Source organism: Nematolebias whitei, chromosome 21, assembly GCF_014905685.2.
Source record: "Nematolebias whitei isolate Nwh7 chromosome 21, NemWhi1, whole genome shotgun sequence".
Lineage (NCBI taxonomy): Eukaryota > Metazoa > Chordata > Actinopteri > Cyprinodontiformes > Rivulidae > Nematolebias > Nematolebias whitei.
In genome coordinates, this window is record NC_056518.1 from 12,570,783 (window position 1) to 12,589,417 (window position 18,635).

Sequence of the window (18,635 nt, forward strand, 5' to 3'; positions counted from 1 at the left end):
TAGACTCATGAATCTCTAACCAGGCAAACCACTGTAATGCCACTTTAATTGGTGATGTGACTTATCTGTGCTGCTGATCATCTCATGCTGCTGATTTCATTCATCCCCATCTGCTCACCACAGACTCATGTTCAAGCTGCTGTTTAATATACCGTATTATATTACATTAGTGTTTAGCATACATCTTTGATCCACGTATACCATTTATTTTCATACTTTATACTTTTGATATTGGGTGTAACTGGGACTTTGAGTACACAATTTCTTTCCACCTCATGTACCACATGTGATGCGAATGACAATAATGAACCTTGAACGCCTGTGGTTGAAAAGCTTTGCCTCCATCCGTCATCAGCTGCTCACGGTTTGGTTTCACAGCTTAAAAATAATTTGGTGATCACTGTGGAAAAATCCTTTCACTTCCCAATCGTCCCAGCACAGACACGTTTGAGAATGTAGGTTGGCAGGTTTAGTTACTTTAACCATTTCAACTAAAACAAAAATAAGGCCTCGACGGTTACCGATGGCTAGAGAATTTCAGGCTTGGACACTGAAAATGGGAAGTTTTTTCCAGCAGGTACTGGGAACACTAAAGATCTTTGTCCAGAAGGACAAATAAGATTTAAGCTTAAAGCTGAAGCACATTTATAGTGAAGAGTCAACTGGTTTTGTGCAACTTTGACCTTTAATAAAAGCAGAAACGACTCTTCACCTATAAAACCAAGACTGTAGCGGTGAGCGCAACAACAGGATGCGATAATTGAGCAGAACAGCTTGTGTTAAAGAGTTTACACAGAAACCACTCAACATTTTCACACAGCTACGTCAGGAAGCAGCTAACAGTTAACAACATTTGTAGCAGAACTACATGACGGTTTTGTATTTATGAAACGGTAAACTGAAAACGTGGTGTGCGTCGACTTTTTATTAAAACGGCACTAAAGTAGCATTTAGTGGAGCAGCTGCGCTCTCTCTGCAAACAACTTGTGATTCGTACATGAATTTTAAATTGCGTAACAAAATTCATGACCGTGATTTTCCTGTAACCTGCAGCTCATCTGACAGGAATGAATCATGAAAGAATTTGTATTTGTGTAAATGTGTCCCATTTTTCAGCCTACTGGAACGTCTAAAATGTTGAAATGTTTGGATACTGGATATTTTCGAGCTCCCATGACCCGCAGTGAACCGGCAGCTGGGGCTGCTCTCGTTGATCAGCAGGTCAGTGCTGCTTCTTTGTCTTCCACTGACACGTGGCTATAAATAAATTACAAAATGCTGTCGATGAAAAGTTCAAGACAGCTGCTTGTTCTTTGTTTGAGGTCTACTGGAGCAGCAAAAAGCCTCGTACTGCAGAAAACTGAGCGGCAAACAGGATGTTTGAGTTCAAAAGGTTTTATGTACAAAAATTATTATGAGTTATCTTTGTAATTCTGAAACAGTCTTGACGCACACAATACAAATAAAGACCGAATCACCCTCCACCTTCCAGACCAAGCGGTACCTCTCAGTTATGACCACATGAAAGTTTGCGTCCATGTCTATAAAACTGACCGTTAGAGAAGAAGGTTAAATCATTTCATCAGGACCAGTTTCTTTAAAGGGAGAAACATTTCGTCTTCCATCCAGAAGACTTCATCAGTCTGTGGCCTGCCAACCAGATCTGTCCCATACATATCCTTCATGGCCGTGTTTGTTTGGGACAGATGGGTTCTTTTGCATGTGTTAAAAACCTGCTTCTGAGATTCCAACAGGAGGTTGGCTTGAAACACCAATGAAGGCTACTTATGGACAGATCTGGTTGGCTGACCACAGACTGATGAAGTCTTCTGGATGGAAGACTAAAAGTTTCCCCCTTAAAGAAACTGGTCCTGATGAAATGATTTAACCTTCTTCCTGATCTATGTGGATGATTGAGCCTACAAACCCTTTTCTGTTAGAGCCAAGTTTAGTTGGCTGTGGCAGCCATCTTAAATCATGTGCACTCCAAGAGGTAATCAATGGGAGGCGCATCTATTGATTATTTCCTGCAAGATGGATTAAAAAGTGTTCTGTTCTGTGCTAATGATCCATCGTTAGGCTGATGGTTCTTGATCATGTCAGCAGCAAACTGGTTGATCCACTCTGAGAAGGTGCTATTTATTAGACTGAGCTGAAAACAGCACCTCAGACTGAGGAAGTCTTTCGGATGAAAGAAGAAACGTTTCTACATTTTTTGTTGTCGTTTTGCTTTGTTTTGTTTTTTGAATGTCCAGAGGACCAGATTTAACTTTTTTAGATTTTTTACCTGGATTATTGAGCATGCATCAGGATGTTCTGTTCATAACATTTTGGTAGCAGACAGGGTCAAAAACATTGTGCACCTTTGGGTTTTGGCTGCAGGTGCACAGGACTGTGTCGGCTTTTGATTGCATCAGAATAATGCAGAATGCAGCAGAAGCTGAAGGGATTAAATGAACGGACAAACACCCCGTCAGCTCCGAACTTCTGCCCCTTTACTCAGCTGCGTGTGTCTGCCAATCCTTAATAACTATCAGTATACAAGCAGCTTAACAAAAAAAATCTAGTTTTTCGGGTTTGGACCTGTAATTACTGTTAATTCGTCAGGTCAGATGGGGGTTGGAAATGATGGCTACAGGCTGGGGCCTGGGTGGGTCGGGGTTTTTTGGACAGATTAATGGCTAATTATTTAAAGCACTGGTGTAGAATGCCATCATCTGTTTTTGTATTCGAAAATCAAAAGAGAAATCTGCAATAGATGCAGAACTTTACCATTTTTGCATGCTTTGTCAGGTCTCTCTTGTAAATGAGTCCTCGAGGCTCAATGGGATTTACCTGTATAAATAAAGGTTGATTGATTGATTGTCTTAAAGTGCATGTAAAAAAAGCAAAAAAGCAAAAATTAAACTAAAATGTTGTGATTTAAAAATATAACCAAGTTATTTTTACAATAAATCTTCCGCTAATGCTACAGAACTGAAATGTTCATGACATGTAGTGCTGCAGTTTTAAAACAATGATCTGCCATCAGGCATGAGGTTGATGGTCCAACTCTCAGAACTTTTCAGTGTGGATAAACTAGTTCAGTATAGTTTGCTGTAAAGCACGTATGACCTGCCTAACAATTTAAAACATTTTGTTGTAAGGACGGACGGTATGAGGAGGAGTGAGCGTGCCTGAGCAGGAGATTGCCATTTACACGGTTTTTCATGTTGTGAATTTCTTGTTTGCACTTTGTGGAAGTGGTGACGGATAACAGCTGCAGGATGGAGGTCAGTCTGCCGAGAGGAAAAGATAGGAATAAAAACATTAAATCACAGTTTGGATACTCTGCATGTTCTTGCACCATCTCACAAACAGAAACTACTAAACATGCGTTTGTTATGAAAAGGATCGGTGGTTCGCTTGCACACTGATTATTAGCAGATTACTACACTGAGGGGCAGAGTATAAACTAGTAAATAAGAACAATCTGCTGAAACAAATAGGAAATCCAGTACAAAAAATGTATTTCTATACATAATGGAGTGTTGAAGTCAACCCACTGGTATTATGCCTCTGCCACCAAAGGGAGGTACACACATGGAGTCAAAATGGCCAACATACAAAAATAATAAACCGGTTTTGTGGCTTAGAGATGTGACGTAGTGATGACATTTGATTTGGCACCTCGTCTAAATAATCATTAACTCAATACTACTGCTTAGCGCTCCACATTGACGAAGCGGAGTTCTGCTCGACGCCTCTTTCAGTTCTACAAAGATCGCTTCATTTCTGGAAGCTGTGCAGGACGTGGCCGGATCCACGACTGATAGGGCTGGCTTGTTATGCTGCTATAGGCTTAGACTACTGGAGGACAAATTGACCTAATTTCTTAAAATAAATTGTTTACATTGAATAGTTTTCATTTGATACTATGTCTATCTTAACATGTGATCCTTGACCTGCCATTGTGTATCTGTTCCTCTCAAACCCAACTGGTTGAAGCAGATGTCCGCTTGTCCTGAGCCTGGTTCTGCTAAAGGTTTCTTCCTCATGAGGGAGTTTTTCCTTTCCACTGTCGCCTTCATGCTCAGGATGAACGTCTGCGACAAAGTTTAAGATTCAAAGCAGTCTGCTCCTCAGATAAATAATGTTAACTTTTTATGTGAATGTTTCTGTTCAGTGTCCTGAGATGACTTCTGTTACTTAGTGCCAGATAAATAAACTAGATTATAAAAATGTACTGTTAATGGGGCTGCAACAAAGTGAACATTGCCACAAAAATGTTCATGGACAGTCTGTCGTTGAGCTAACTATAGGATTTAGCAAAAAAAGCGTCTTAAGCCCAGTCTTAAAACTGGACAATGTGTCAGTGTCACAGACAGAAACTGGAAGTTGGTTCCACAAGAGAGGAGCCTGATAACTGAAAGATCTTCCTCCCATTCTGCTTTTGGAAACTCTAGGAACCACAAGTAAGCCTGCAGTCTGAGAGCAAAGTGCTCCATTAGGAAAATATGGAACAATATTTCGAATACAAGATGGAGCTAGGTTGTTGAGAGCTTTGTAGGTTAGTAAGATTTTGAATTCTATTCTGGATTTGACAGGGAGCCAATGGAGAGAAACTAAAACTGGAGAAATATGATCTCTCCTATTAACTCCAGTTAAGACTCTGGCAGCAGCTTTTTGGATCAATTGAAGACGTTTTAAAGAAGTATTTGGACACCCAGATAATAAACCATTGCAATAGTCCAGTCTAGACGTGACAAATGCATGGACCAGTTTCTGCATCATTTTTAGATCAGATGTTTCTAATTTTAGTGATATTACGCAGGTGGAAGAAGGCAGTTCTAGTAATGTTTTTAATGTGGGGCATAAAAGACATATCCTGATCAAAAACAACACCAAGATTTTTAACATTAGAGCTGGAGGACAGATTAATGCCATCCAGAGAAAGCAAAAGACTGAAAAATGTATTCCTAAAATGCTCAGGTCCAAAAACTAAAACTTCAGTTTTGTCTGTGTTCAACAGGAGAAAATTAAGGGTCATCCAGGTTTTAAGGTCTTCAAAACATGATTGTAGACATAGATATAGTAAGATAGTGTAGATATAAATAATAAATGGACTGAACCACCTTTCAATCTTATCAAGATACTCAAATTACTTTACAATCTGTGTCATGTACCCATTCATACAGCACTCTACTAGATCTGTACAAAGAATCAGTGCTTTATCACATTCATACACCGATGGGACACACATCGGAGGCAATGAGGGGTTCAGTGTCTTGCCCAAAGACACTTGGGCATGTGACTGCTGGTGGAATCGAACCCCCAACTCTCGCATTGGAGGACGACTGCTCTAACCACTCAGCCACAGCTGCCCCTTATAGTATATAAGTAAGGTAAACCAACGGTGATAACAGCATTCAGGATGCATTACAACATACCATACCAATTTATTTATATAGCACTTAAAACAGCAACAAGGCCAACCAAAGTGCTGTACAAAAGAACACAAACATGCACAGCAGACAGGAAAACATAAAATAGAAATAGATACAAATAGCAGCAGAAGCTAACTAAAATGGCCAACAGAGTAGAGAACAGACCGGACCAAAACAAATCACACCGTGTTAAAGGCAAGCGAATAGAAGTGGGTCTTCAAGCGAGACTTAAAGACTGAAAGTGTGGGAGCCTGCCGGACACTCAGTGGCAACTCATTCCACAGTCGTGGACCTGCAACAGAGAAAGCCCTGTCACCTCTGAGCTTATGACCAGCTCAGTCTTATATAAATAGCTATTTATGAGCTGAATACAGCTCCTCAGACTGAAGAAGTCTTTCGGATGAAAGAAAAAACGTTTCTACATTTTTTGTTTTTATTTGAATGTCCAGAGGACCAGACTTTTTTCAGATTTAAATAAAAATGTTTTTGTAGAATCTGGTTCATCAGATTTAATTCAGTTCAGTTTATTTTATACAGCACCAAGTCACAACAGAAGTTGTCTCAGGGCACTGAACCGAAATATTCATATTTAAAAATAATAAATATTAAATTATCCGAGGAGCAGAGTGCTTTGAGTAACTCATCGCAGAACTCTCATAAGCAGGACTTTGCTTCTGGACACGCCTCCAGAATCGGTCCTAAAGTGCAGGTGCAAATCCAGGCTGAGCCAAGCCAGGCTGAGTAGGGGTGTGCAGGGCTGAGCAGAGCTGGGGCTGATTAGGGGCAGTGCAAATGGGGCAATAGAGGCGAAGGGAAGGAAAAAAATGTGGTAGAAAAAAAGTGTACAAGCAACAGAGATAACGACACCCTGGAGAGGATTGTGAAACAAAACCCATTCCAAAATGTGTGGGAGATTCACAACAAGTGGACTGCAGCTGGAGTCAGTGCATTAAGAACCACCACGCACAAATTTATGCAAGACAAGGGTTTCAGCTGTCACATTCCTTGTGTCAAGCCACTCTTGAACAAGAGACAGCGTCAGAAGCGTCTCGCCTGGGACTGCTGCTGAGTGGTCCAAAGATCTGTTCTGATGAAAGTAAATTTTGCATTTCGTTTGGAAATCAAGGTCCCAGAGTCTGGAGGAAGAGAGGAGAGGCACAGAATCCATGTTGCTTCAGGTCCAGTGTCCACAGTCAGTGATGGTTTGGGGTGCCATGTCATCAGCTGGTGTTGGTCCAATGTGTTTTCTGAGGTCCAAGGTCAACGCAGCTGTCTACCAGGAAGTTTTAGAGAACTTCCTGCTGCTGACCAACTTTATGGAGATGCAGATTTCATGTTCCAACAGGACTTGTCACCTGCACACAGTGCCAAAGCTACCAGTACCTGGTTTAAGGACCATGGTATCCCTGTTCTTAACTGGCCAGCAAACTCACCTGACATTAACCCCATAGAAAATCTATGGAGTATTGTGAAGAGGAAGATGTGATACACCAGACCCAACAATTCAGAAGAGCTGAAGGCCACTATCAGAACAACCTGGACTCAGAACACCTGAGCAGTGACACAGACTGATCCACTCCATGCCACAACGCATTGATGCAGTAATCCAGAGAAAAGGAGCAACAACTAAGTATTGATGCTGTACATGTTCATACTTTTCATGTTCATACTTTTCAGTTGGCCAACATTTATAAAAATCATTTTTTAATTGGTCTTAAGTAATATTCTAATTTTCTGAGATACTGAATTTGAGGTTTTCATTAGTTGTCAGTTAAAATCATCAACATTAAAATAAATAAACATTTGAAATATATCAGTCTGTGTAATGAATATAATATACAAGTTTCACTTTTTGAATGGAATTACTTTAACTTTTTCATGATATTCTAATTTTATGACCAGCACACTTAATATACGAGTTTAAGTTTAGGTTTTTTTTTTTTTTTCATTTATTTTGTTCTGAATTAAAAAGGTGAAGATTTTCATCATTATAAGCAAAAATAAATTAGTATATCACAGAGACCCATGAGCTGAAGCAACTCCCAAAATGTCTGTCAACTGGTCAAAACCATTTTTACTACGTTCAGACAAAAAAAAAAAAAAAAAAAAAAAGTTAGGCTGCCTTCAGGTCCAGGCCTACCTTGCAATGAGATTTGTGATCTCAATGGGATGTGATGGTTAAATAAAATAAATAAAATCACAAGTTTTAAACTAAAACAGGGTTCAAACCTTTATGTTTGTTAAAAATTTACTATTTTACCGTTAAAAAAAGTTTTCACTTTTTACGTACAGTGAACTTGCCAAGAAAGAAATGAAAGTCATCACAACTTTCACATGATGAACTAACTCATCGTATTAAACATGTTCCCCCTTTAATTATAACAGCTAAAGAAGAAGTCATCATATACCCCCCCCCCCCCTCGCTGAAGGATTTCAACCCATTTGTTTGTTTAAACCGGGAGGTATTTAACAAAATGAAAACATTGTGGATAGAACAATTATCATTCCTTTGTGTCGGTTAACAGATGGAGCACACAAAAATAAAATACACAAATGTAACGTGTGTGTGTGGGGGGGGGGGGGGGGGACTCTTTCAAACCAACATCCTCTCAGGATCAACCTCTGTATGCGATGATGCAAACAGCTGTAAGACGCTGATGACTGGCTTTGTGTTAACAAGTCTCCACAAGTCTCTGTTCATGATGCAGGCAGAGTCCACTCAGCACCCCCCCTCCAAAAAACAAAAAACTAAAAGTCTTTAAAGTCTCAAAAGTTACGCAACAATGGCTCTGAACACAAACAGTTCATACAAGACAGGGCATGCACACGAACACAAGTTGATTTTCACTGTGAAGAAAGAAGTTCATTGACAGATCTGTTTTATTGTAAACCTACTTTTACATTGAGAGGATGAGGATGATGGTCAGCCTTCAGTCCAACACCTGACAAATTAATAGTTAGAGGCTGTTTGTGTTTGTTGAGGTTGCAGGTGACGGCCATTTTGAACATTATTCAGTTAAAGCATTTGAATCAAACCCATGTGGTGCTTCATGAGATGATCTAACAGCATGCACTTCATAAAGCAGTGGACAGGAGAGAAGTTCTCTTATCTCCGATTGCGTCAGTGAAGCAATCAAATCCGTGTCTCCCATGATAAACATGGAACAATCCCACTCAGGGTTGGGAAACAGTCTGCTCAGCTTGCTCAAACAGATAAAAAAAAAACTGCTTTGAAAAAGTTTAAAAACAGCAATTTATGCACCAGATGTGCTGATTTTTTTTTTTTTTTTTTGGAACAGTTCTTGCTTCTTGAAACACGTGCTGTATCTGTAACAAATCCTAAATCAACAGTGTGTTGTTGATCAACGTGCGCGTGAGGACTGTTCATGTGAGAGCTGAGCGGCTCCAGGTGTTTTATGTTCCGCCATGTTGTCCGCAGCACGAGCAGACACTTACCCACAAACACGCAGGCGATGTCCACCACGACGAGCAGCAGCTTCTTCCCTCGGTCCGTCATGTTTCCTCCACGGCTGCCTCTCTTTCACAAACCGAGCGCGTTCAGGTGGCGCACGTGCGGTCAGAACACCTGCGAGTGGAAAAGCTCCGACACCCCAGTCCTTCCGGCTCCTCTGCTCCGTGTACCTGCCCACAGCTGATTGTCTGCTTGTTTCAGGTGTGCTGACAGTGCACGCGCTCTGTCCCCGCCTCCACGGCCGGGGCGCGGCTTTATGCGCGAGACCATCAAAAAGGCTCAGATCTCCTGTGAGAAGAACCCCCCTCAACTTTCTCACCACTTGCCTTTATTTCCTGTTCTTTAATCTTCAGTGGAGGTGTTTGACTAACAGTGATTAGCCTGATTAAAATGAATAATAATGTTAACAATACCTATTTGTAGTGTGAATGCTGAATATTATTGTTTTCCTGTTGTTGTTGCGGTTTTTGCTAATGCAGCTTTTTTGTTTCATCAACTCTCTTGTAAATGAGTCCCCGAGGATCAATGGGATTAACCTGTCTAAATAAAGGTTGAATGGATGGTTGTGAGGTGCAGATTGACTGCTGGACATGAGCACCAGCAGTCCTGCAACTTGAAAAGGAAGACGGTAAAGATAATAGGTGTGTCCATCCAGCCATTATCTTTTACCCGCTTCTTCCATTTTGGGTCACGGGGTCGCCGGTGCCCATGTCCAGCAATCACTGTACGAGGGGCGGGGTACACCCTGGACGGGTCACAAGTCCATCACAGGCCCACATAGAGACAAACGAGACAACATTCACTCTCTCACTCACACCTAGGGACAATTTAGAGTTACCAATCAGCCTAACATGCATGTTTTTGGTCTGTGGGAGGAAACTGGAGTACCCGAAGAAAACCCACACATGCACGGAGAGAACATGCAAACTCCACCCAGAAAGGTCCCCTGGCTGAGATTCTATCTTGGGGCCTTCTCACCGAGGCGGCAGCTCTATTAACAGCTCCACAGTGCCACCCCTTTACAAAATATTTAACTTTTTTTTTTTTTTAAAGAAAAAAAAAGCATTTTAGGTTGACGGTTGTTGTTGTGAAGAAGAAAAAAGTAAAATCAGGGAAGATGACCAAATGGTGGAAGCTGAGGAAGGAAAAATGCTGTGAGGAGTTCAGAGAGGAGCTGTTAAAGGCTCTGGGTGGTAAGAAAGAGCTTCCAAATGACTGGACTACTACAACAACAGTAATTAGAAAGACAGGTGGTGTGACATTTGGACAGAGAATGGATAATAAGGAAATCCGGTGGTGGAATAGTTATGTGCTGTAAGATATTCAGAGAGAGGTTAGCCAAGAAGACATGACAGTGAGAGAACTGAAGAGAGGAGACAGGAATATAAGGAGATGCGACGTAGAGCAAAGAGGGAAGTGGCAAAGCAGAAGGCGTATGATGAGTTGTATGGGAGGCTGGGCACTGAAAAGGGCGAAACGGATTTGTATCAATCGGCGAGACAGAGGGATCAGACTGGAAAGGATGTGCAGCAGGTTAGGCTTGTTAACAATAGAAATGGTAATGTTCTAACAAGTGAGGACACCATGTAGGGAAAATGAAAGGAGTACTATGAGGAGCTAATGAATGAAGAGAACGAAAGAGAAAGAAGAATAGAGGTCATATAAACTGTGGACCAGGAAGTGGGAAAGATTAGTGAGGGTGAAGTTCAAAAAACTCTGAAAAGAATGAAGAAGGGGAAGGCAGTAGGACCTGATGACACCAGTGGAGGTTTGGAAATGTCTTGGAGAGATGGCAGTGAAGTTTTTGACTCAAATTATCAATGGCATGTTTGAGGGTGAGAAAATCAATCAATCAATCAACCTTTATTTATACAGGTAAATCCCATTGAGCCTCGAGGACTCATTTACAAGAGAGACCTGATTTCAACAAAGAAAGATGACAACAATGGACAACAGCAACAACAATAAACCGTTATAAAAAAGCATACTACAGTTTTTTTTGTTTTTTTAACAAATAGGATGGCTAAAAGGAAAAGGTAACAAAACAAAAAACAGCTAGATTCCAAGACAAATGTAGAAAACTAAAAACAGGAACATGTCAGCATTGGACCCTGCCAGGTGTCCAACAGATTCTTAAAGACACTTAGAGAGGTCAAGGTCGAGAGCTTCAAATCTTTTTGTAAGATATTCCTCAAATGCCTCAGGAATGGAGAAGAAGCTGGTGCTCATTTTTAAGAACAAGGGTGATGTACAGAATTGTAGCAACTACAGGGGAATTAAGTTGATGAGTCACACGATGAAGATCTGGGAGTTGTAGAAGCAAGACTTAGACGAGAGGTGACTATCTGTGAGCAGCAGTATGGTTTCATGACAAGAAAGAGCTCCACAGATGCCATCTTTGCTTTGAGAATGCTGATGGAGAAGTACAGAGAGGGTCAGAAAGAACTCCATTGTGTCTTTGTGGATTTAGAAAAACCAGATGACCGGGTGCTGAGGGAGGAGGTGTGGTATTGCATGTGGAAATCTGGAGGCAGAAAAACATGTTAGACTGGTACAGGACATGTATGAGGACAGCAGGACAGTGGTGAGATGTGCTGTAGGAGTGACCGATAGCTTCAAGGTGGAGGTGGGAGTGCATTAAGGATCAGCTCTAAGCCCCTTCTTGTTTGCTCTGGTGATGGACCGACTAACAGATGAGGTCAGGCAGGAGTCCCTGTGGACTATGATGTTTGCAGATGACATTGTGATCTGTAGTGAGAACAGGGAACAGGTGGAAGAGAACTTGGAGAGGTGGAGGTTTGCACTTGAAATAAGAGGATTGAAAGTCAGCCGTAGTAAGACAGAGTACATGTGTGTGAATGAGAGGGAGGAGGTGGAACAGTGAGGCTACAAGGAGCAGAGGTCACAAAAGTACAGGACTTCAAGTACTTGGGGTCCACTGTCCAGGAAAATGGTGAGTGTGGTAAAATGTTGAAAAAGAGAGTCCAGGCACTTTTAAACATCAAGAACGAGACAATGGTAAACGCAGCAGTTTGTGTTCTTTTTAACCCTTTATCTTTAAATTTACAGCTCACACGTCATGTGACGAAACAACACATTTAAAAACATACACAAAGTAAGACATAAAAAATAAACAATAAATTATTCAACAACTTGTTATATTTTGACAAACACAAAAAATAATTAATCTTTAAACAAAACAACAACAAAAAAAACACAGCTGTCTTTTTATTTATTTAATTATGTTTTACAGTTTCTGGGTTGATCTAACAAGGTTAAGTCAGGTCATCTGGATGGATTCTGTGTTGAAACAAAGAATCCATCCAGATGACCTGACTTAACCTTGTTAGACTGTTCTTCCTAGATTATTGAGCATCAAGACTTTCTGAGGTGACTTGTTCCTTTCCCCTCAGTCTGATTTATTTCACAGCTAAAGTACGAAAAATGTTAATAATTGTGCAGAACTGTACATACAATTTTATTTTTAACTACATGGAGCCTGAACCTAAACATCATAGGGCATGTAAGGACCACACTGCACAGGGCAGTACGACAAATCCACACCAAGTTGAGGAACATGTGGAAAAAATGTCCAAAACCTTTCAGAAGGATCACCGTTTTTTAGAAACATTGCAGCATTAGGGTTGTCATCTTTCATCTGATGAGAAAATAAGACTGAGGGATGGGAAGCTCTGCTGAAATCAGACAAAGACCCTTGTTCCAGAAGAGTGCAGGTTTCCTGTTGAGCCAAGCGTTGGACAACAGACGACTCACTGGCTCTATCTGCTGGCAGCTTGAAATCATTTAAGCACACGGGTCTGGTTTGACTCTCGGCGGATTTTGGATCAAACAAAGGCAGAAGGGGGGAGGGAATATGGTTGTCAGGCGTACAGCAGGAAATGCTGGCGTAGATGCAGGGAGTGGTGTTAAGATCACTGATGGGAAATTTACTGTCTCCAGGTAGGTCTCTGGTGAAAGTGTTTTCTATTTTGACAGGTGTTGTAGACAGCAGGAAGGAGGCATGACTCTGAAGACGACAGCCAGGCGGGTAGACGTGCTGCTCCGGATCCTGCAGCTTACCAAGCAAACTCACTTCAGAGTATTTGACATCGAACCTCTCCTGTCCCCCCACCAGTTGCTGAGTCTGAAGTGAAAATACATGAGAACAGCAAAAGAGTCATAAAACTTTAAAAGCTATTCACACTAGGGCTAAGCACCTCCATATGCAACTAGGTCCTAGGCTTATTAACAAACAGACTGCAGTCAGTGAGGATCCACAACTTCTCCTCCTCCACCATAACACTCAGCACTGGCTCCCCTCAGGGGTGTGTGTTGAGCCCCCCTCCTGTTCACTCTGCTCACATATGACTGTGCACTAACCCATCCAGGTCGTCACATTGTAAAGTTTGCAGATGATACAACAGTGGTTGGATGCATCAAACAATGATGAGTCCAGCTACAGGCAGGAGGTGGAACACCTGGAGAGCTGGTGCAGGAAGAACAACCTTCACATCAATGTGAAGAAGACAAAGGAGATGGTCGTGGACTTCAAAACTGAACAAACACACCTACCCACTCCCCGAAAAAAGGGAGGATCTGCGGTGGAAATAGTCTCCACCTACAAGTACTTGGGTGTGCACCTGAATGACAACTTCAGCTGGAGCAACAACACCACCAGCCTGATCAAGAAAGCTCATCAGAGACTTCAAAAAGTGTTCAATACAAAAACAACTGGACTTTATTTGTAACAGAAGATGTTTCGCTCCTCATCCGAGGAGCTTTCTCAATTTCTCGGATGAGGAGCGAAACGTCTTCTGTTACAGTTACAAATAAAGTCCAGTTGTTTATGTATTGAACAATTTTTGAATTCATCATGTCCTGGATGACTGAGAATCTTCATCTCATCAGAGACTCTACTTCCTCAGGCGGCTGAGACGAGCTGGTCTGGGAAGCTCAGTCCTCACCTCCTTCTACAGGTGTGCAGTGGAGAGCATCCTGTGCTCCAGCATCAACGTGTGGCATGGAGGCTGCACAGCTGCAGAAAGAAAAGCTTTGCAGAGAGTGGTGAAGGCTGCACAGAAGTCTGTTGGAGTCAGTCTCCCCACCATCACAGACATCTACACCTCCAGATGCAGGAAGAGGGCCACCTGCATCATGAAGGACCCCACTCACCCAGCACACACACTTTTTGCCCCACTCCCCTCAGGAAGGAGGTTGAGGAGCATTAAGTGTAGAACCACTAGACTGAGGAACAGCTTCTACCCTGAAGCAGTTAGACTCATGAATATCTAACCAGAATAATCACTGTTTAAAAAAAAAAAGTCACTGTAATACCACTTTAATTGGTGACAGGTGCTGATTATCCATGCTGCTGTTATATTTTCAGTATTAGTCCATCCATCCATTTTCTGCCTCTTATCCAGGGTTGGGTCACTGGGGTAGGAACGTACTGTAGATCGACCGGTAAATGGAGAGCTTCGCCTTTTGACTCAGCTCTCTCTTCACCAAGACAGACCGGTACAGCACCCGCGTCACTGCCGACGCTGCACCTATCCGCCTATCGATCTCCCGCTCCTTTTTCCCTCATTCGTGAACAAGACCCCAAGATGCTTAAACTCCTCCACTTGGGGCAGGACCTCCTCCCTGACCCGGAAAGGGCACTCTACCCTTTTCTGGCTCAAGACCATGGCCTCGGATTTGGAGGAACTGATCTTCATCCCTGCCGCGTCACACTTGACTGCGAACCGCTCCAGCGAAAGCTGTAGATCATGACCTGATGAAACCAACAGGACCACATCATCTGCAAAAAACAGAGAAGTGATCCTAAGGTCACTAAAACGGATCCCCTCAACACCTTGGCTGCGCCTAGAAATTCTGTCCATAAAAGTTATGAACAGAATCGGTGACAAAGGGCAACCTTGGTGGAGTCCAACTCTCACCGGGAACGAGCTCGACTTACTGCCGGCGATGCGGACCAGGCTCTGACACCGGTCATACAGGGACCTAACAGCCCGTGCAGTATTAAGTGTTTAGCATATTTCTTAGTTCATACCTTAGATATTCCAAATAAAGGTTGAATGAATATTAGTACTGTTTCTTTTATACTTTATATTTTTGCTATTGTTGGATGTAACTGGGACCCTGTGTACACAATTTAGTTCCACCTCATGTACCACATGCGATGTGAATGACAATAAAATCTACTTGAACTTGAACTTAAAACATCAAGCCTTGTGTGTATCATTTTGACCCATAGTCTCAACTTGTATAATGTTTTGTCTTCTCTCATATTCTCTTGTGTTGTATTGTCTCATAATGTGATGTATCAAACTATCATTAGTTTTTTTTTTTTTTAAATTTTGTGTATTGTATTGCCTCACCTTGTCCCGTCTTGCACTGCATTGTATTTTTTTGTATTTTATTGCATCATCATCTCATATTGTCTCATATCATACTGCGCTGAATATTTTGATGTCATTTTATCATGTTGCATCATCTTTTCTCCTTTCATCTAAACTCGTTTAATTTCCTTTAATCTCAGTTAATCTAATCTTATCTCATATTCTTTAATCCAATTTAATCTCACTCCATACATAGTCTGACATCTCTAATTAATTTGGGTTTATTTAGGGACATAAGCTTCTTGAGCCTGTTCACTTTTTTAAAATTAGATTAGATAAAAGCTTTATTGATCCTTTGGGAAGATTCCTTAAGGACAATTTTAAAATATGTCACCATATTTTATCTCTTTTGTTTTCTTTTGTATTTCATTGTGCAGTGCAAATAAATAAAAAGGGGAAAAAAGAAAACCCTGGTTCAAAGTGTACTGATTGGTATTGTTCCCCATCCTAAGAGTTTTAAACAAAATTACTTTTTTCCTTGTCAGCAAAAGACGTTTTGCTACTTCTGTGGAGAGTTTATTTAGTTTAAACTGAAAAGAAGCAGCTAACAACCCTTTCTGAATATAAAGGGTCTTGTGCCGTCGGTGACTCGCCACCTTGTTGTGGTGAAGCAGTTTGAACGTGTGGAAGAGACTAAAACACAGGATGTCAGAATTAAAAGTCAGATTCTGTTAAAAACAACAGTTTGAAATTACCATTAAATTAGTTTCAGGGGTCCAGCGGGACAAGGTGCTGTTGGATGGATCAGGTATGCCCTGACACAACTTTTTCTTCACCCTAAAAATGACAAATACAAAAAAAAACAACAAAAAAAAAAACAGTCCAAGCAAAACTTTTCACTTTGTAAAAAAATAGAGACATAGCAGCAGGGGTGATTCTAGGATCTGATCTTAAGGGGTGCTTAGCCCCCAGTACTGACAATGGCTCTTGACTTGAACAGCCATGGTGGTGTTTGTGAGAAGTGCACAAGCGTACAGCACCTGGTGTTCCCAGGGTGGTCTCCCATCCAAGTACAAACCAGGCCTGAACTTGATTAGCAGCTGAGATGAGACGAGAGCGGGTGTTCATGGTGGGATGGCCGTAAACGAGGAGCTCAGTCACAAATAGGAATTTTTAAGGATCATAAACAAAGACTAAACTAATGCAACCAGAAGTTGCAACATATATCTACATTTAAAACACAAAACAAAGAACAACTAGCTTTAATCCATCCATCCATTATCTTTACCTGCTTCTTCCATTTTGGGTCACAGGGGTCACCAGTGCCCATGTCCAGCAATCACTGTGCGAGGGGCGAGGGACACCCTGGACAGGTCTCCAGTCCATCACAGGATCACATAGAGACAAACACCATTCACTCTCTCACTCACACCTAGGGACAATTTAGAGTCACCAATCAGCCTAACATGCATGTTTTTGGTCTGTGGGAGGAAACCGGAGCACCCGGAGAAAACCCACACATGCACGGAGAGAACATGCAAACTCCACCCAGAAAGGTCCCCGGACCGGGATTTGAACCAGAGACCTGCTCACTGAGAGGTGGCAGCTCTACCAGTTGCACCACCGTGCTGCCTTGATTTGACCATTAAAGTGCATTTATTAAGGAAAAGTTCAACTGAGACACACCTTTACTATAATTTAGAACAAATAATTGTTTTTAAGTGCTAATCTTGTTAACTTCTTGTTAAAGTCCTCCCGTGCACGCTCCTGTGGCCACCATTTGGCAGCCAGTCGATTTTTGGCAAAACACCGGCCCACATTTCCAGGTTGGCAGTGGTGACACTTAATAGATGCAACGCATACGATGAAGTGACATATTTATGTTTTTTTCCACTTTATTAGACATATTTGGACTGACGCGACTTATAGGGCGGTGCGACGTGTACGGCAGAAAATATGGCACTTATATACATATATACACATATATATATGTATATATTCTATCTTATCAAGACACTCAAAGCTCATTACAACACAATCTGTGCCTCATTTACCCATTCATACAGCATCACACAAAATCCTCATGATGCTTTCTTCATTTTTCAGGAGTGCTGAGTTGAAATTTAGAGGTGCTTGAGCACCCCCTCAAAAAGAGACTAACATCGCCACTGCATCCCAGTAAAACAGCACACAGGCCACTGTGCAGGCTTTGTGTGTGTATTGTCTTACATTTTGTTCTGTGTCAGGCAGGCCATCACCATCAGCACCAGTGACATCAAGGCGAGTGAGACGACAACATACATCTCCAGGGACACGTCCTCAGAGCCTTCACACACACACAGTGAAGATTAGGATTCACTCATGATCCAGGGTGTACAATGTGTGTGTGTGTGCATTTTCAAATCACCTATGTTCACTCTCACTAGGCTCCCAGCTGGACCAGTGCCGGCAACAGTGCTGACCTGCATGAAGATGTCATAGATGCCAGGCGGCATGTTCTTCAGAGTGTGGTGGTGAATGTGACCAGGAATGATGACGCCTGAAGAAACAAGACATCAAAACTGACCAGATGTGAAGACTCTTCCACATCACATTCTGACTCTATACCTGTACAAACTGAGTTATTGTACTGCTACTGTGTTTTTGTGTTGGCTAATGTTGATTAGCTGTGGCAGCCATCTTGCAAAAGTTAATCAGTTGTAGATGAACTACCCAATGATTATCTCCATCCATCCATTTTCTTTACCCGCTTGTTCCATTTTGGGTCACGGGGGTCGCTGGTGCCCATGTCCAGCAATCACTGTGCGAGGGGCGGGGTACACCCTGGACGGGTCGCAAGTCCATCACAGGGCCACATAGAGACAAACGAGACAAACAACCATTCACTCTCACTCACACCTAGGGACAATTTTAGAGTTACCAATCAGCCTAACAATGATAACCAATGATTATCTAAAAAAGTTAAATCTGGTCCTCTGGACATTCAAAAAAAAAAAAAAAAAAAAAAGCAAATCAACAAAAAAAAAAAGTAGAAACGTTTCGTCTCTCATCCGAGAGACTTCCTCAGTCTGAGGTGCTGTATTCAGCTCAGTCTCTTAAATAGCACCTTCTCAGAGTGGATCAACCAGTTTTGCTGCTGACAACCAAAACCAGCTGATCACATGCTCAAGAAGGACCGTCAGCCTAACAATGGATCATTAGCACACTGATGGCTGTTTAATATTCACAGAGGGCTGAGTGATACTAGCAATCACAGCATTGTAAGAGGGGGACAATTGAACCCGGAGGCCTCCACCCCTGTTTAATGATGGACGATTTCTTTTCACAAAGATGGCCTCCTTTACTCCTCTCTCAAACCATCGTTCCTCTCTGTCCAGGATGTGAACATCTTCATCC

At 41.9% G+C, this 18,635-nt stretch overlaps 2 protein-coding genes across 2 annotated transcripts in view; both read right to left on the bottom strand.

Moving 5' to 3' along the window:
* Positions 1-9,105, bottom strand: part of plpp2a (phospholipid phosphatase 2a) — a 29,279-nt gene extending 20,174 nt beyond the window's left edge. The window contains exon 1 of the mRNA XM_037695405.1: positions 8,883-9,105. Coding sequence (XP_037551333.1) covers positions 8,883-8,943 — 61 coding nt within the window. The 5' untranslated portion in view covers positions 8,944-9,105. The remainder of the gene's footprint in view (positions 1-8,882) is intronic.
* Positions 9,106-12,386: 3,281 nt separating this feature from the next.
* Positions 12,387-18,635, bottom strand: part of LOC119427679 (interleukin-31 receptor subunit alpha) — a 36,457-nt gene continuing 30,208 nt past the window's right edge. Inside the window, exons 11-15 of the mRNA XM_037695315.1 lie at positions 17,647-17,778; positions 17,469-17,565; positions 15,995-16,076; positions 12,790-13,042; positions 12,387-12,403 (exon numbers count right to left, since the gene is read on the bottom strand). Coding sequence (XP_037551243.1) covers positions 12,387-12,403; positions 12,790-13,042; positions 15,995-16,076; positions 17,469-17,565; positions 17,647-17,778 — 581 coding nt within the window. The remainder of the gene's footprint in view (positions 12,404-12,789; positions 13,043-15,994; positions 16,077-17,468; positions 17,566-17,646; positions 17,779-18,635) is intronic.